This window comes from Amphibalanus amphitrite, unplaced genomic scaffold (assembly GCF_019059575.1).
Source record: "Amphibalanus amphitrite isolate SeventyFive unplaced genomic scaffold, NRLGWU_Aamphi_draft 000360F_arrow, whole genome shotgun sequence".
Lineage (NCBI taxonomy): Eukaryota > Metazoa > Arthropoda > Thecostraca > Balanomorpha > Balanidae > Amphibalanus > Amphibalanus amphitrite.
In genome coordinates this window covers 484,128-504,321 of record NW_024881854.1, presented here as the reverse complement: position 1 = coordinate 504,321, position 20,194 = coordinate 484,128, and the positions used below count along the sequence as shown (strand labels likewise).

The following is a 20,194-nucleotide window of genomic DNA, read 5'->3' as shown; positions in this document are numbered from 1 at the left end:
CTACAGTTTTTAAAAAGGTCATTTTCAGGTCAGGTCAAAGATGACGTCACAGGGGTCGAAAAAGTCAAAATGGCGGCGCTAGATATGGTGAGAGTTTTTCTCGAATAACTTTCGAATTAGTCAAGATAGGAACAAACTAAGGGCATCATCGTGATCCTCTCGTCAATCCGCATCGAATGATATATATGTTGACCTCGAACGGTCAAGGTCAAAGGTTGACCTCAGGTCACGTGACCTCGAGGTCATCATGTATATCATTCGATGCGTCTTGACGAGCTGAACACAATGAGACCATCCACGCGTCTGTATCTTGTTCCTGTACGGAGTTATTGGCCAAAAACCTTTGGTGACCTTTGATGACGTCACATGACCTCACAGCTGCCCAACAGCAAAACAGACCTCAAGGTAGTAAAGGAGTATATGAATGTCATGTATATGAATGTATATGAAGTATATGAAGTCATGTATGGTATATGGGGCCATTCCGACCCGTTTTAGTGGTAAAAGCAGGGAGCTGATTTTTCCCCCATTGACTTATAATGGGGAGGTCGCGAAACTGACCTGACCTTAGGTCACCGATATCAAAATTCCGAGATATACAAATTGCACATACTGGTACCCTAACTAAAGCCTGAAGAGAAGAAATTGATCGGTCAAAAACTCTAGCTCTGGCGTGATTGCAAACTTTTCTGAGGTAGGGTCACCAATCCGCCTCTGGTGACCTGACCTGAGGTCAGATCAACTCAAAATTTTAAGACATGTTGCGTAGAAGCCTTTTAGGAAAAGTCAGAAAATTTGAGCTTCCTAGCTCAACGCGTTTGGGAGAAATAACCAAAAAACCTCAGGGGGGGCTCCTGAGGCCCCCCCGCCAGGAATAGGGTTAACCCGCGCCCCGTTGGGCTCTGCCGAGCAACGCGCCCCGTTGGGGGGGGGGGGGGCCATTTTGGCCCCCCCCCCTAAGATCTCGAGAACCACGCAACGTAGCGACAAGCGGCAAACGGTGTTGGATAGCCCTATCAGGGAACTACCTTGTGACCCAATTTTATTGACCTAGGTCAAACCGATGACGTCACAGGTCAGGTCAAAGGTCCAATTTTCACCGTTTACAGGCATTTCAAGAAATGCGTTGTAAAATCGAGTAAAATGCATTTCATTGAAAATCATCGATGGGGAAATGTTCTTCAAACACATATTTTGCTAGTTGAGGTCACTGATACCAGGTCAGGTCACTGAGGTCAGGTCACTGGGGGGTCACATTATGAAAGTGTCGTGTGATACATGTTTTATGGTCCATTTTACATGACAAATGCGATTATGTGGGTCAGGCAGCCTTTGGGGCCAGCTTAGGTCACGTTTTGGTCAAGGTCAGGTCAAGGTCAGGTCAAGGTCAGGTCAAATAGGGTCAAATTTCAAAGTTGATATTTTTGCATAAAATGGATATCGAATCGATGCAGCTTGTCACGGGAAGTTCAATGGTGGTCTTTGTTTTGCCGTACGAGGTCTAGAATCGCTAAAAATTGAGTTCAAAAATTTGACGTCATCATTTTTGAACAGTTTTTTCGCTATAACTTGGCCAAAAAACGAGATATCGATCTGAAATTTAGTATGTATATAGAAGAGCGCAGGGACTATCACATATATTCCGGTTTTTTTTCGAAATTCGGAAAAATTTTGGATTTTTTTTAGTTTTTCTAAAAAAAATCAATTTTTTGAATTTTTTTGGGTCAAAAACCCAAAATTTTGAAAATCCGAGATAACAGTTTTGTAGCGCCGCTTTTTGTCTATTAGACCATATAAAGAACTTTGAAATTGCTTGATAACTGTAGATTTGGTGAGCGTTTCAAGATTGCATGTTTTTTGCTCATTTTTGCTCGAACATGACCTCAGTTTGACCTCAATAACTCCTGACCTAAGGTGACCTAAGACTTGAAATTTGGTGTGAAGGTGTCAAATTGATGCCCGGAAAGGTACTGAAAATTTGGCGGCGCTGCGCGCCGCCATTTTCTTGCTATTTAGGAAAAACCACAGGGGGAGGGCCAAAATGGCCCCCCCCAACGGGGCGAGGGTTAACCCTCGCATGACCAGGCCATTTCTCATAACACGAACGACCAGGGGGGGGGGGTTGTTACGACCCCCCCTGGCGTTTCGAAACGGAAGGTCGTAGAGCTTAGCGGAAAAACCAACGGATTGCTCTCAACGAGATCTCGTGATTGGTGGTATATTTTTTGGTCCTAGGTCAACATTTGACCTACTTATGACCGGTCAAAGGTCAAATTTTCCGAAAAATCAAACTTTTTCAACTTTCCGCGGCGATTGCAGCAAAACGGTAGGAGATATCGACTTGAAACCTTCACTATTGTGTTCCTTGATCAATTCTCTATCGTTTGGTATGTATTTCGTTTCCCTAGCTCTAAAAATGGCGCGTTGGGAGCGCCGGAAGTCGGCAAGGCCACAGTCGGCGGCAGAAATTCGAAAAATCAAAATTTAAATTTTTGAAATCTGATTGTATTTTTGGATTTGGGAGGTCCATTTGCTCCCTATAGAAGCTAATATTGCTGCATATTCCCATTGAGGTGACAAGAATTAGCAAAATAGTGGTTCGGGCGCTTTTTTAAAATAGTACCGGACGCTGTTCCTCTTGTGACGTCATAGCTCCGTGACCTGACCTGACCCGGTCAATTTTCTTGCACCACACGATAGCCAATGCTTGCCCCAACATGCATGGGAAGTTTCATCATGATCCATCAAACAATGTGGGTATCACCGGCAGAAAACCTAGGGATTCGGCGCACACGTTTGGTAACTGTCGGCCGGAGGCTGTACCTCTTATGACGTCATAACTCCGTGACCTGACATGACCCGATCAATTTTTTTCGGCAAAAGATGCGCAAAGGTTGCCCCAGAGGGTATTGAAAATTTCAGCCCGCTACGACAAGCCGTTTAGCGTGCACTTCGAAAAAACCTCAGGGGGGGGTTGATACACCCCCCCCTAGGCGTTCTAGGGTTAAGGCCCTAGATCATCGGTCGACCTTCCAGGTCAGGTAAATGACCCAAAAGTCGGGGAAATCAGGACCTATCAGAACGTCGTATAGCATGGCTGTTATGTGGTTTTTCGGGGTGCAGATCACGAATATCATGTTATAGTTATGCCATCATAGATGATGTCTTCATGCATTTAGGCCAAGTCGGGTCAGGTCAGATCAGGTCACTAGTAAGGGTTTTGCCGGGTATTCGTAGTAGATGTTAACCGCCTCTGAAGGCCTCGTAACGTGTTACGAAGGCACCAAGACTAAAGCCCGGTTCTGACTGCCGAAATCGATCGGAGCGGATGGTAAGCGTATGGTGATCGTATGGTGAGCGTGGCTGGCGGAAAAAGATGAAAATCTCTAGGCCCGATACGATCTGGTAACTGGTAGATCGTATCGTGCGGATCGTGCGTATCGTGTGGGAGTCTGCGTCCGCCATTACTGCCGGCGGTGATAGATAAGAACGAGATAAATACTTTTTACGCTTAAAGAGACGTTAAATGTAGTTTGAAACATCTCTCTAATTCAATAATTTAGTTTGAATAGTCGGGTCTGACTGTTCCGTGAAGTTTATCAACATTTCGGCTTGATTGGAGCGGCATGGCGGTGGAAACCATTCTCGGCCGTGGAAGGTACGCGATTTTGAAAATGCGTGGAAAATAGAAAATAATGTCAAATTGTCCTGGAAAGTAACCTACAACCTAAAAGTGAGTATTGTGAATCCTTGCATCGGTTTTCTTGAAAATCGGTTCGTTGAAATTGACAGAAATTCATTGGTAAGATATCTATGTACCACCTCCTACCACCTCCGGTGTCGCCGGTAAATCGCCGGTCACCACGAGGCTTGCCGGCTCGGCAGAGCGCAGGCGCACAGATGACGTCATCTGGGGGAAGCGCGTTGATTGGCCGCAGTGAACGGGACGAGATCTATAAAGAGGGTAATTAATACTTTTCAGACTTAAAAAGAGGTTAAATGTAGTTAAAACATTTCTTTAATTTAAGTATCAAATTAACATTATCGGGTGAGGCTTTTTCGTGCAATAAAATTAATACTTTGACAGATGTAATTGACGCATCTGAACGAAACAATGATTTTTCGTATGGTATCTTCTAAGTGGAAGTACCTACTTTGATTATAAGTATGTCAATCAAGCTTATTTATTTAGAGTATGCTACTGTACTGATAAGATAAGTTATATCAAATTGATATCAAATATGTTAGCACAAACCTTCCACAAGACAGCAGCAAGAAAAGCAGCAGCACAGCGAGTTCTCCACACGATGTCAACTGTACGATACAATCAAGACAAAAGATAAACTCAATCCATCTTTCGACGGAACGCAATACGACGTACGATCTGCCGCTACCGAACGACGCGCACAGTCACGTTTTTTCCCGGTTCTCACTGCACACATACGATTACCATCGCGGCGATCGGGAAACGAGCGTGCCGATCCCCATCCCATCACCATACGATCACGATACGATCACCATACGATCCACCAAACGATCGAAAAACGGCAGTCAGAACCGGGCTTAAATCGTAAATGTTCAAATTAACCCGCGCCCTGCTGGGGGGGGGGGGGTGTTTGAACACCCCCCTTGTGGTTTTTCGCGAATATCTCAAAAACGGCGGCGCGGAGCGCCGCCGTTTTTGGTACACCTTATCATGCATCAATTCTACACATGTTGTAAAAATTTCAGACCAAGGTCATTCAAGGTCAGGTCACCAGGTCACTTGAAGTGACCTCACCTCATAAAAAGTTTCAATGTCTGTCATAGCTACACCGAGTGACCGATCGCTTTGAAACTTTCAGCGATTGCTAAGAGCAATAGCATGTATAAAATGTTTATCTCAGAATTTTGATATCGATGACCTAAGGTCAGGTCAATTTTGCGACCTCCCCATTATAAGTCAATGGGAGAAAATTGAAATGCGTCTCTTTTGGACGAAAGACATTATAAACACTCCCAAACACTGAATTACAAGTGGTTTAGACACACTGGACATGAAAATGGTGTCCGTGACCCCTGCTTATGCCCTGAGGTCATCTTAGGTCACGAATGGTATCTAACAGTTTTTCGCAAATAACTTTTGATAGAGGCATGCTAGAGCGATGAAAACACCTTAGATGTGTTCAGCTCGACGATACGGATCGACTGATATGCAACATGACCCTTTCCGGTCAGGTCATGACCTTGACCTGAGGTCAAATTTTCAAGTTGACCTTTCAAGGTCAAGTTATAGTTCATTCGATGCGTCTTGACGAGAGAAACACGATGCCGGTAAAAGTAAGCTCGTATGAGGCTTGGGTCAAAAGTTATTGCAGAAAAACTGTTTCCGAAAAAATCGGCTATTTTTGCAGTTTTTGCCCCCTGCAGGCAAAACCGTTGACGTTAGGTCAAATCTGAGAGAATTGCTCAGAAAGGGCGTTAGTAGGGCTATCGAATGCGCTTTTCCGCGGCGCTGTAGCTCTATTAGTTCCCGAGTTATGCGTTGGCTTCTTGGAAATTTTCGACATTTGACCTGGAAATCGGCGAAATTTTGCCTTCAATGACCTCTGGTGACCTGACCTTTGACCTGACCAAAAAATTGATCGAAGTGATTTCGTCATTATTTTTGACGCTCTTTCGAACGCCGCCTTCTGCTTATCGCTACGTGGCCCAGGAGCCGAGTTAGAAGGGGGGGTGTTCAAACACCCCCCCCCCCCAGCAGGGCGTGGAAATCCAGGACCCCCAGCCGGGCGCGGGTTAATGCTAAATGTGAATTCAGGTCCAAAAACTAGCCCAGAAGCCAGAAACATGAAAAATTCAAAAAAAAAACTGAACCGAAGTCATCAAAGGTCAATGACCTGACCTGACCTTCCGGTGACCTTGACACCCACCCTAATGCCATGGGAGCAACATCATATCCCGCTCCCCGCTGGGGGTCCTGGATTTCCACACCCTGTTGGGGGGGGGGGGGGGGGCTGTTCGAACAGGGTTCCGGACAAAATATCGAAATTCAAAATATCGAATCGCAAAATATCGAAGGTAAAATATCGAAGTGACAAAATATCGAAAGCAAAATATCGAAATGGAAAAATATCGAAATGGAAAAATATCGAAGTTGCGAAATATCGAAAAGCAGAATATCGAAATGGCAAAATATCGAATCGCAAAATATCGAAATCGCAAAATATCGAAAGACAAAATATCGAATGACAAAAGATCGAAAAGACAGGATATCGAAAGACGAATTATCGAAAGGCAAGATATCGAAAAGGCAAAATATCGAAAGACAAAATAGGTATCGAAAAGACAAAATATAGAATGCAGAATATCGAAAAGACAAAATTTGGAAAGCGGAATATCGAAAAGACAAATTATCGAAAGCAGAATGTCGAAAAGACGAAATATCGAATGCTAAATATCGAAAAGACAAATTATCGGTAAGGAGAATATCGAAAAGACAAAATATCGAAAGTAGAATATTGAAAAGAATCGCTGATGCACTGACATTTCCGACACTTCTATCTTTGAAATGAAAAAAAAACATCATAGGCTGTGTTGCTGTTGGGCTGGGTTAAGTTGGGCTGGGTTAGGCTAGATTAGGTAAGGTTAGGTTAGGTTGGGTTAGGTTTCATTAGGTTTGATCAGGTTTGATTATTATTTTAGAACAAATGCAACTGTTTCCTTCTAATGAAACGCCAATAACGGGAAGGGTTGAATCAAGTTATGGCTTAGTTGTCCACTGGTTCAGCAGTTTACTGGTTAACTTGCCATCGGTTCATCTGTGACTGGTTTAGTTGTCACTGGTTCAGTTGTCATGGAATAAAGTTTTAGTGCCTCGTCAATTATCCCACCCTGGTGCCGCCTATGCCTTCGTTTTTTTATATTTCGCTTTATCGATATTTTGTCTGTTCGATATTTTGCATTCAATACTTTGTCCTTTAGATATTATGCTTTCGATATTTTGTCTTTTCGATATTCTGCTGTCTGTATTTTGTCTTTTCGATATTATGCATTCGATATTTTGCCTTTTCGATATTATGTTTTCGATATTTTGTCTTTTCGATATTTTGCATCCGATATTTTGTCTTTTCGATAATTTGCTTTCCATATTTTGTCTTTTCGATATTTGGCGTTCGATATTTTTCTTTCGATATTTTGCCATTTCGATATTTTGCAACTTCGATTTAGGTATGCGAGTCGATATTTTGCTATTTCGATATTTTGCGATTTCGATACTATGCGACTCGATATTTTGCGATTCGATATTTTGCGTTTCGAAATTTTGTCATGAAATCTCAACAATCGTTTGAACACCCTCCCCCCTTTTAACTCGGCTCCTGGGCCACGTAGTGTTACGCGGAAAAGAGCGCCATAAATAATGACGAAATCACTTCGGGTCAAAGATCAGGTCACCAGAGGTCATTGAAGGCAAAATTTCGCCGATTTTCAGGTCGAATGTCGACAATTTCCAAGAAGCCAACGCATAACTCAAGAAACCCCTCCAAACACAGCTCACATCACGGAGGTCAGCATGTGAACATGCAAGTTCATTGACCTGTTCACCACGGCGGTTCGTTCTGTACTGGTTTATTGAACCGCGGCCTCGGCTCAGGCCGTGCGCCGCGGGCCGTGTCAGGGGCGGGCCAGGTATGTACAGCGACACATGGGCCACTGGCGCAGCCAGCGGTGGGGCAATCTACTACATCCCTCCACCTCAGGACAAAACATGACACTTTTGGACAGTCGCCAATAACACTTTACACATAAGACAGTCTCTCAGGCGGACGGAGCCGCGCACGGTCTCGCAAAGCGTAACGTCCCCCCCCCCGGGCCGTCTCCCTCGGCCTCCGTTGCCAAGGGCGACGTCTCAGCGGCCCGTGAGGACGGCTCACGCACACATGAGGGAGGGTATCCAACACTGGGAATGCTGACATTGCGACGGGCAGCATTGCAAGCATTTTGGCCAGACGTCCGCACACGGCCGAGGTGTCTATGGATCACACGCCCATCTCTGAGTCGCACTGACAGTTTCACACCCTCTCTCCCCACCAGGACACCGGGCAGCCACGTCCTCCTCCCGCCACCGCTGAGCTGGTCCACTGCAGACACAAACACAGCATCGCATACGGCCACCTGACGACCAACCGTGTGCCGATCGCGATACAATTTCTGTTTCGCCTGAGTGCCGCACTGTCACACCTAAATCAGGCACTAGAGCGTTCAGCGGTGTTCGCATACGCCGCCCCAAAAACAACTCTGCCGGTGTAGCGCGAGTCGTGGTATGGGGAGTCGCTCGGTAATGAAACAAAAATCTCGAAACTTTTGTGTGCACAGATCCCGACTGCTGCTTCTTGAAACTGCGTTTAAAAGTTCCCACACACTTTTCAGCTAAGCCATTCGATTTCATCTCGCCAATTAACCCTCGCCGGACCTATTGGTTTTCTACATACGCGCCGGCCGAGGGGGGGGGGGGTACGACCCCCCCCCTCGCCATTTCGCCCCTGGTGGAGCTAGCGCGTCGCGTAAAAAACGAGCGTGTGCGCCGTTACGAGACGCAGAGATTGGCACCCGATTTTAACCCGCGCCCCACTGGGGTCTGTGTATAACACGCCCTACTGGGGGGGGGGGGGGGGCTATTCATAGCCCCCCCTCCTAACTCCGAAACTACTGGGCCGATCGTCAAAATTCAAACGGCGTCTGATAGCCCCGGAAAAACTGTCGAGCGAAACCTAATTTCATTGACCTCGAGGTCACCGATGACGTCACAGGTCAGGTCAAAGTAAAAATTATTAGCACTTTGGCTTGTTCACATTTTGGGCTCTGGCCACCGTCTTACAAGTCAGATCAGGCTCATTTTTGGTTTCCACACTCGTGAACAGATGCTCTAGATACCTTGAGGGTACCAAACTTGTACTTTGATTTTCAGGTCAGGGTCAGGTCATCACAGGTCACGAAAATATTATATCATGCGTCGGTCACGTGACACATGTTTTATGGTCCATTTAGGCCATAGATTTCGAATTTGATGTCGTCTGTGTCATTCAAGGTCATTTTGAGTCGAAATTAGCTTAGGTCAGGTCACTTTCAGGTCAAAAAAGGTCAAATTTTGAAGTTGAAATTTTTCAACAAAAAAGGTGTCTATTGGATGCAGTTTGAGCTCAGGAACACGATGGTGCCATTTATATTGGTGTACGATGCCAAATACGTACTGAAAAATTGATTTGAAAAATTATTAATTGTGAATTTTTTGCAATAATGCGTATAACTTGGGCATTTTTTAAGATATTTAGCTAAAACTTGCTAGGGTTAGTCATAATCATGCGTTCTGTCACATATATTCCGGTTTTTTCGAAAAGTCAAAAACTTTTTGAAAAAAATATAAAAATATAAATTTTGAATATTATTATATAAAATTTTCGAAATTTTCACAATTTTGAAAATCCGAGATAGCAGTTTGATAGCGCGGTCAATTCTGAGTCCTTTCATGCAAAGAAATTGGATCTAACTTAAAAACTGAGCTCTTGGGAGCGATTGCCGTGGTTCAATGTTTTGCGTCGAAATCGGACGAACATGACGTCACTCTGACGTCATTTCCGGCCGACCTATGGTAGCTACGAAGTTCAAATTTTGACACAAGGTGTTAAATTGATGCAGCCGAAGGTACTGAAAGTTTGGCGTCGATTCGTCAAGCGGTTTGGAAGTTATTGCAGAAAAACGGGAGGGGGGCTATAAATAGCCCCCCCCCCAGTGGGGCGCGGGTTAAGGTCCTAGGTCAACCGGTGACCTCTGAGGTCAGGTCAAGTGCCCAAAGGTACGGTTCAGTTTTTGGTGAATAACTTCGCAAAAAACGGCCACAGAGCGCCGATTTTGGCAGCATCGTGTTCGTCTTGCTCAGGCGCGTCGAATTATATACTTTTTGTCCGGGTCAGGTCAACTTGGGGTGTTGACCTCAGGTCAAGGACAGGTCAGCACCCCCAGGTCACGAAGTTGGTCGAAAGGGGTCATGTCGCATATCATTCGATTCGGCAGGTCTTCCTGAGTCCATTGGTGGCTTTCCCGACTCGCTAGCTCAATTTGATCAAGAGTTATTGACGAAAAACTAATATGACCTTGATGACGTCATAAATGACGTCACGCAAGGTCAACATTGCAAAAGTGACGCATCTAACCTTGCAAGGAGTGCATAAAATCACGATTCTGTGTGCTTGAGCTAGTTGGAGATCGTTCCCGGCGCCATAATAGCAGTTTTCATTTTTCCCCATTGACTTATAATGGTGAGGTCACGAAAATGACCTGACCTCATATGACCTTTAGGAAAAATCCGAGATATACAAGTTGTGGGACTCATAATGGATACTAGATCCTGCAAGTTTCATTTCCCTGTGACATCTCCTCTGGCAGTGAGGGCGTTGCGAAGTTGCGACATCTGAAGACCGTGCAGAGGTTCACTTATGACGTCATAGGTCAGTGACCTGACCTGACCCAAAAATGCGGTTGGTGTCAAAAGATGCGGCTTGGATCAAAGGTCAGGTATGCCAAGTTTCAGCTCTCTATCGCCAGCGTGTTTGGAGCTATCGCGAAAAAAACCTATGGGGGGGGCGGCACCCGCCCCCCCCCCTCCCCTCGGCCGGCGAGGGTTAAATCCAGCAGGGGCTTATGATCAGTTTGGATAACGAACGTCTTGCCAGCTAAATAAAAGTGAAAATGTTTGACCCCTGCCACCACTGCTAAGCCTTCTCTACACCTTTTTACGGCGAAATATAGAAATAGTGCACACAGTTCAGAAATAGTGCAACCATTTCGACAGTTCGGCATAGTGCACCGCTTCTTGGGCCGAGTGCATGAAATTCAGTAATAGTGCACACGGCTCCGAAACAGTGCAAGCAATTTAAAAGAGAATGCATTCATTTTCAGTAGTTGCGATTTCAGTTTCGCCAGAGTGCATTGCTTCGTCATATGCATTGGTATTCGGCGTACCGCAACGCAATTTAGTTAACCTTCAAGTGAATTCGGTGCCCCATCTAGAAAATATTTTTGAAAACGCTCTTGCTGTTCATCAAGTGTAGCGTGGTGCCGTTCAAACAAGCTGCTAATGAAATTTCACTAAATTATTGAAATTTTACCGCTAATAAAGTTAATGAGATTTTAATGAATGTAATGAAAAGGCCCAATTTAGGCGGCAGTGCACACATTTCAAAAATAGTGCAGGCGATTTCGACAGTACGGCATATTGCATTCATATATTGAATCGCGGCACGATATTCGCCATATTGGCCGTTTTCACGACGGAACTTTCGCAGAGGAACTTATTTGATACCTAAAAAGTACCTTCCCTTAGAGGCCTTAACATCCCTCAAACTGAAATATTTTATGTTCAAAATAATTTTAGAAGTTTAAATCTGGGCATTTTTTGCCCTCAAATCACTTATTTATTTACAAACACAGCAATTTTTGGTTCTAGTAGCCCACCTTTCGACTATGAGGTATTAAATCAGCGTGGCAACTTGCTCCCTCTTTGCTCCCTCGGGTATCTAATTCCGGAATTCTTAAAAACAAGGAAAGTATATATCGAGTTCTCTTTTATACCTATTCAGTTATGTTTTAATGGTGATTAAAATATGACAAATTTTTTAATTACATTTCATATAAGAAAACACGCAAAACAATGAAACAAAAATAACTACGGCAGATAATTACCTTCAGGTATCTAATTCCGACCAATCAGCACCTCAGTAGGATATGACGTCATACAAGAATGGTGGTGAAGGCCGTTTGCAGTCCCGGCCGGTAGGTCACGTGACCGCCGGGCGCCTCGGGTCACGCGGCGGTCGGGAGTCGGACGCGGGGCGTGGTCGCGGGCGGACGCGCGGGGCATCATGCTTTGCTTTGCTTGCTTTGTCAACTTCATATAACTTACTATCGCATTCGTGTGAAAGCCAAACACTGCTCAGTGCCCTTAGAAATTGAGTTTTGGAAAGCTCAAGTCCCTATAGCTCCTCAGGTCGGCAACAGTTGAAGCCTCATCTGAACCCATGTGAAAAAACGAGGGTAAGGAACCTTGTGTTGCTTTTTCTTTTACCGTCATAATTATCTCAAACCATCACAATTTTGAGTTGCCACATTGTCTGCTTCACTACATTCGTGTAAAACTTGGGTGAAGGCTGGTGGCTCAAAGAAAGGTGAAGATATTTCTTTAAGTGCCTAATCCGTGAAATTGAAATATCCCGGCTTTACAAATCTACACTTTTCATTTTCTCCACGATACATTTTTTTAAATTGTTTAAATTTTATCTACATTTGTTAAAATCGGGGCTTTGGTTTTTTGTAAACTAGATCATAAAGTTTACTATAGTTTTGTGTAACCTGATGGCTGAAGAAAATAGTAATTTTGCTAAAATGATGTGCGGAAATTTGTTGCTTTCCAAATCAAATTACTCATACCTATATTTCATTCAAAATTAGGAGGCATTATTACTGCTTTTTCTTGTAACATGAACTGAGTTTGGGTACGGTGCTCCGGAAACGTTGTGGAACTTTAAGCTAGCTAGAGCAGTTTCCATAAAAATTGTTTAGATAGTTGAAATGGCTTGTTGATAACTCTTTTGCTGTTTCTAAAAAAGTGAAAAAATAATTTCCTGCATTAAGCACACAAGGCATGTTATTCTCATAAGCTATCGAATGTGTGTGTGTGTTTTTTAAGCTGTTTTTTTTTAAGCTTTTAAGCTGTAACTTCAGTTACTTCACTTTAGAACATATTGCCCAGAATGCGTCACTGATCATGAGCTGGTATATCATATCATATGTAGCAAATACATAAATGAGAATAGTGTGTCATGAATTTTTGTGCATGCTTCTGGATCATCTGTAATTACATCAAAGGCTCGGCTCAAGAGTGTCCTGCCGACCAGCTTATGCCCAACCCTTTCTGTCCGCAGAACGTCGCCTGCGACTCCCGCACGCCGTTTGCCCCGGCCGTCCGTACTGGTCTTCGCGCTGCGAGCCGCGCTGGAGTTCGCGGCGGCGTCGTGGAGCTCCCATCGGGACGGCGTGTGATGCCCGCGTCGAGCTTATAAGCCGTGAGCTTCGATTGGCGGCTCACGCGGTCACCAGCTGTATGTACAGCCTCGGCCCCGACGACCCCGCTAATGGCCGAGACCGGCATACCCCCGGCATGGGTCCGCTGTCCGGCGCAGCGCTGGCCGCCCGCATGCTATGCTACTTTTGGCTGTATCGCTGCCCAGCGGGAGCGCGCTCCACGCTGCGGAAGAGGTACACGTTGCGACCCGACTGAGGACTGCAACCGGATGGTGACACGTCGGCCTCTGCGCCCTGGCCGGGGCAGGCGTGACCGACGTCACAGTGGAGGAACGCCCAAACAAGACCAGCCCACCGTCGGAGCAGCATGGAAATATCATGTTCTGCCTGGACGTCGGACCCGGCGGCCGCAGTGCACCTGCACACGTGCGGAGAGGGGCGCTGGAGGCTACTCTGGAGCTTCTGCCATTCCGCGGCGCGACTGCTGGCAAAACGGCGGCGATTGAGGCGGTTGGGAACAGCTGCAGCAATGGTGATGGCGGTGATGGCGACATGGCGGTTTGGGACTTCATCTCAGCGCGGCCGCCGCCCAGGCGCCGCTGCGCCCGGCTGCTCAGCCACCTACCGGATGGCGGGGTGGCCCTTACGGCCCTCACGCCCGTTCGGTCTGCGGCCACGTTGTGGGGTGGCGGTCGCGGGGTTAGCGGCGTTGGACTTCGTCCTTTATCCAGACTGCACCGTACCATCTGAACGGATGGATCTGCCAAGAAAGATGACATCCAAGGCGGCTATGAGGCGATCACAAAGCTTCACCAAGAGCTTCTCCTTCATGGGGCCGGCCGGCCGTTAAGTCGCAACACCGGCTGCCGAGTGCCAACAGCTGCGTGCGCTGGCGCCGACGCGTTGTGGGCCGCGCTGCTGACGCCCAAGCTGCGATATCAACCATCTATGAATAAGTGGCAGCGGTGGCGGCTTGTCAGTTGTTAACGTGCCTTAACAGACGTTGCGAATAGCCCGCGTTGGAATCGCATGGTTGGGAACACAACGCAAGTAAAAATGGGCTTCCTTGATGAACCTACTTTTTAAGCATTGTAGCCTTTGTAATTTTGGATGTTTTGCTGTAGATATTATTTTCTACATATATACTATATAGGCACTCACGTGCTTTAAATCGCGCAATGCAATTGAACCATGGTAAAGACAATAATAAATGAACTGAGAGCTGACATGCCCCATGCTTTGTGTGTGTATGTGTGTGTGTGTGTGTGTGTGTTTTTTTTTTGGCGAGTCGATAAAAGTGGTTTTGGACACTGGATGAGTTTTTAGGGGTGTGGTGAGGGGGGATGTAATTCCACAGACATTCTGTCAGATTCACTAATGCAGTAGGTCTGTGCGGTGTTTAGTTATCGGAGCATTCTTTGAAAGTCGTGAATAGGGCCACCGAGTACCTAAAGCCGTGATATTCCCCCACAAAAACTTCTTTTAAATAACCGGGGATAGGTACATGAGCAGAGTAAATGCTATTACGAACGCCTATCACAATGCTGAGCGAATAGGAAAATCCATAGATGGAGAATTGTGCCGCGTTACGGGTGCTCGGGCGCACCCAATCCACCGTTACCCCAGCGGTGACCTTGACCCGCATCGTCTGTCTCGGCTCCAAAGCCAAACCGGCGTGGAATTGGGAGCGTTCGAGCACTCATGGTCCAGCGCAATTCTCCACCTAAATCCATTCCTGATACACATTTGCTTGCTCATAGTCATGTAACCCCGGTAAATTCACCCAACTTTCATATTGGTCGCTCCATAGACAGATGGCCACAGAGATCAACTTAAAAGGCCATTGTTGCATTCATTTAGTGGAGATCAAGCCGTGACAGGCCACAAGTCGCGTGACATCATACGTGTAACGACCAATGACGACGGCCTGCAAAACCCAATGGAAGCGGCTAGCAACGTGCAATAAAACAGGGCGCTGCTTTCTAAATGTCTGTCGTGCGCCATAAATGAATATGTTCTTTGTAGCCTGGCAACTCAGTATCTTTTTTTAACTATTGTACTAGTATTTAATAATTTCATAATTTTATAATTGTGCTTACGCTTTATGTTGATATTAGTGATAAATCCTTAGATAAAGTAAATCGATGTGATATTTAATAGAAAAATAGCAAACTAACGCACCATTCATTCGAAAGCTGGGGAACCTACTAAAAAGAACTACTAAAATTCCTGAGGAACTTAATGATCAAATGGGGATTAAATAGATGCCTGCTATTCCGTCGTGAAAACGGCCATTGCAGCCATTTCGTCATAGTGCAGGTTTAAAGTGACACAGGTTCAGACATATTAGACATATCGCACATTATTCGTCAGATCGTTTCAATTTCGGGGTCCCGCATGTAATTTAGGCACTGTTCAGTAAGACGGCATTGCATAAATAAATAGTAACTATTTTTATTTGACATTTCACGCTACCTGAGCCTCCAATGACACTCGTAGTCAGTCAGCAACGCAAAAAAATCAAGTAGCCAGCTGCACTGCTCTGAATGCAAAAGGTAAAGGGTATTTAATGTTTCATCTGGGTGTCTTAGCTTCAATCATATAAGACATAGTGCACATAATTCGTCGGGTGCTTTTATATTCGGCATGAGCAATATTTTTTCGGCTTTGTTCAATCAAATTCGCCATGATGCTGAAAGGCGATAACAAGAATCCATAGCATTTCTGATCTTTTTGAACCAGTAACGAAGTTATGCACCCGATTCAGAAGCCCTGAATGCCACGTGACCGCCACTTGACCGTGTCACCGAGTTCTTAGAGCGAGACTAATGATAAGTTAATTCCTGAGAGCTGAAACTGCATTTGAGCAGGTTTTTGAACAAGATTCACGCTACTCTTGACAGACAGATACGGGCTTTCAAAAATATTTTCCCAACCTAGCAGCGAATTCACTTGAACATCGCCTAAATCGCTTTGCTGGACGCCGACTATCAGGCCACATGACGAAACCGTGCACGATGACGAAATTGAACCTACGGCTCACTGAATTTGAGCGCACCATCTTCTAAATTGATTGCTCTTCTTTTGAAACGTGTGCACTATTATCGAATATCATGCACTTGGCCGAACTAAGAGGTGCGCTATGCCGAACTGTCGAAATCGGTTGCGCTATTACTGAACTGTGTGCACTATTTCTATATTTGGCCGTAAAAAGGTGTAGCGCATTTCACGTTCACGTGACATCCCACATTCTTCATTAGGTCCAGAGCTTTGCTGAGGGCTTAAGTTGCGTAGGAAGGTGAGATTTGCTTACATAATCGCTTATTTATACCGTGCTGGATTTATTTGAACATTGCCGTAAGCACATGCCGTATGTCGAAATTAAATTAACCTGACGAATTATTATTTGCACTAAGTCCAATATGTCTGAACCTGGGCCACTTTTAACTACCCTATGACGGAGTGGGGTGCACAATGACGAATATCGTGCCGCGATTCAATATATGAAGGCACTATGCCGAACCGTCGAAATCGCCTGCACTATTTTTGAAATGTGTGCACTTCCGCCTAAATTGGGCGTAAAAAGGTGTAGATCTGCTTGCGAGTAACGCCGCTCCGTCTCATTGAGCGTGCGCGAATAATACGCTACTGGACGCTCGCCGGACGGCGTCTTTTGACTGAGGACTCAACCGATCCCCACCGGACTGGCGTCACATGCCAGCGTGATCGGTAACTGAGGATTAAAGTGTGCCAGAACAGGAGGGCTCCGTAACAGGCGCTTGGCATCCTGAAACGCCTCCTTTTCCGCGTCCGCCCATTTCCAAACAGCATCCTTTCGCAAAGGAGCGTACAGTGGTGACAGCGTAGTGGCGAGACCACGCAGAAACTTCCCATATAACTTAACCAGTCCCAGCCAGCAGCGCAGCTGGGACACATTTTCCGGCTCCGGGGCCGCTGTGATCGCCTCCACGTTGTCATCTGTCGGTTTGATACCCTCACCACTGATCTGATGACCCAGGTACACCTCCCTGTGAGCTCGGAAAACGCACTTGTCCTTGTTAAGCCGCAGTCCGGCCTCACGGATACGCGCCAACACCGCTCGCAGTGCGACATTATGCTCCTGCAGCGTCTTAACCGAGACTACGACGTCATCCAGGAAGACGCACGTCCCTGGGATGCCCGCTAAGAGCACCTCCATCGTCCTTTGGAAAAGTGCTGGTGCGGATGAATAACCAAACCCGAGTCTCGTGGGCATCAGTAAGCCTTTTAGAGTGTTGACGGTAAGATATTTTCGTGATTTTTCGTCTAGAGGGAGCTGGTTACACTACGCAACAGGCATTTTGTTCCTGAGTAACGACCGTTTTTTTTTTGGACTCATTGGGTCCCATTATAACCGAAATGGGCATTTGTTTTGATCTGAAAATGCTTTTCCGGTTTTCAGAGACGATTTTCGATTTTTGGCCCCGAAATTCGGTTTTTGGCCCACTGTGTCCGGTGTAATTGAGTAATCGACTCGCGGTAACTTTCATCGCCCTTCCTATGCCACAAGCTTTGGAATGATATCCGGTTTTGCATATTTGCGCGTAAAAATAACGTCATAAATCTATGTTAAAGTAAGAAAATATTGAAATTTTGTAAAAATGTGACATATCTTCGATTTCATTTCAAAATAGAGAAAAAACTCAAGGCCCTATCCAAATTCTGAGCCCAGTTCCTTGAAGAGCATTCAATTTCCGTTCGGAAGGTACTATTTTAGTGCATTTTATCGGTTTACTGTGGCGTCCAGATTGAGTCACTTGAAAAACGGGCCCCCAGCCATTTCCATGACAATATGTGTTCAGTGCATGAAGAATCATTCAAACAAATGGAGGTACAGATCAAGATTCTGAGCGACAGGACTGCTCAAAAGTAAGTTCCTGCGTGTGACCCGAGGTCACAAGGGGTCAACAACATGACCTCAGTTGACCCCTCGTTGATCCTATGGCGTTAACATACGCTATCAGGTTAATGCTATGTGATATGACTTAGGATATGTGTTTAGGTTAACTCAATCTGTACGCCACAGGAATCCGATAAAATGCACTAAAAAGGTACCTTCCGAACGGAAATTGAATGCTCTTCAAGGAACTGGGCTCAGAATTTGGATAGGGCCTTTAGTTTTTCCTCTATCTTCAAATGAAATAAAAAAAATGTCAAATTTTTACAAAATTTCAACATTTTCTTACTTTAACATAGATTTATGACGTTGTTTTTGCACGCAAATATGCAAAACCAGATATCATTCGAAAGCTTGTGGCATAGGAAAGGCGATGAAAGTTACCGCGAGTCGATTACTCAATTACATCGGAGACGGTGGTCCAAAAACCGAATTTCGGGGCCAAAAATCGAAAATCGTCTCTGAAAACCGGAAAAGCATTTTCAGATCAAAACTAATGCCCATTTCGGTTATAATAGGACCCAATGAATAAGAAAAATTCGGTCGCTTTCCAGGAACAGAAAATGTTTCATTTTTTGTTGCATAGTGTTATAGGCCGATTTGAGATCAACCTTTGAGTACACCGTACTCCCCTGGAGCTTTGCTGAGAGCTCTTTTAATTAAAACGCGGTAAAGGATACTGCTCCACCGGAGCCGCTTTAGCCCTCGCCGGACCTATTGGTTTTCTACATACGCGCCGGCCGAGGGGGGGGTCGGGTACGACCTCCCCTCGCCGTTTCGCCCCTGGTGGAGCTAGCGCGTCGCGGGAAAAACGAGCGTGTGCGCCGTTACGAGATGCAGAGATTGGTACCCGATTTTAACCCTAGCCGGCCGAGGGGGGGCGGGTGCCGCCCCCCATAGGGTTTTTTCGCGATAGCTCCGAACACGCTGGCGATAGAGAGCTGAAACTTGGCATACCTGACCTTTGATCCAAGCCGGATCTTTTGACACCAACCGCATTGTTGGGTCAGGTCAGGTCACTGACCTATGACGTCATAAGTGAACCTCTGCACGGTCTTCAGATGTCGCAACTTCGCAACGCCCTCACTGCCAGAGGAGATGTCACAGGGAAATGAAACTTGCAGGATCTAGTATCCATTATGAGTCCCACAACTTGTATATCTCGGATTTTTCCTAAAGGTCATATGAGGTCAGGTCATTTTCGTGACCTCACCATTATAAGTCAATGGGGAAAAGTTCAAACTGCTATTCTGGCGCCGGGAACGATCTCCAACTATCTCAAGCACACAGAATCGTGATTTGATGCACTCCTTGCAAGGTTAGATGCGTCACTTTTGCAATGTTGACCTTGCGTGACGTCATTTATGACGTCATCAAGGTCAAATTAGTTTTTCGTCAATAACTCTTGATCAAATTGAGCTAACGAGTCGGAAAAGGCACCAATGGACTCAGGAAGGCCTGGCGAATCGAATGATATGCGACATGACCTCTTTCGACCAACTTCGTGACCTGGGGGTGCTGACCTGACCTTGACCTGAGGTCAACACCCCAAGTTGACCTGACCCGGACAAAAAGTATATCATTCGACGCGCCTGAGCGAGGCGAACACGATGCTGCCAAAATCGGCGCTCTGCGGCCGTTTGTTGCGAAGTTATTCACCAAAAACTGAACCGTACCCTGGGGCACTTGACCTGACCTCAGAGGTCACCGGTTGACCTAGGACCTTAAAATCGGGTACTAATCTCTGCGTCTCGTAACGGCGCACACGCTCGTTTTTTCCGCGACGCGCTAGCTCCACCAGGGGCGAAACGGCGAGGGGGGGTCGTACCCGCCCCCCCCCCTCGGCCGGCGCATATGTAGAAAACCAATAGGTCCGGCGAGGGTTAAGGTCCTAGGTCAACCGGTGACCTCTGAGCAGGGCTGCGGAGTCGGAGTCGGAGTCGGAGTCGGAGTCGGTCGGAGTCGACAGTTGTGACCGGAGTCGAAGTCGGAGTCGGAGTCGATTTTAGAAACCCGAGCCGGAGTCGGAGTCGGAGTCACCGAAAATCTGTCGACTCCGCAGCCCTGCTAGGCCTGCGGAGTCGGAGTCGGGAGTTGGAGTCGGTCGGAGTCGACAATTCTGCCCGGAGTCGGAGTCGGAGTCGGAGCTGGTTTTTGAAAGCCGGAGTCGGAGTCGGAGTCGGAGTCGCCGAAAATCCATCG

At 46.1% G+C, this 20,194-nt stretch overlaps 1 protein-coding gene across 1 annotated transcript in view; it reads right to left on the bottom strand.

Moving 5' to 3' along the window:
• The window catches only part of LOC122389504 (keratin, type I cytoskeletal 9-like), a 36,700-nt gene extending 19,446 nt beyond the window's left edge, over nucleotides 1-17,254 (bottom strand). The window contains exon 1 of the mRNA XM_043381618.1: nucleotides 16,961-17,254. Within this exon, the coding sequence (XP_043237553.1) occupies nucleotides 16,961-17,254 (294 nt within the window). The remainder of the gene's footprint in view (nucleotides 1-16,960) is intronic.
• Nucleotides 17,255-20,194: the final 2,940 nt, after the last annotated feature.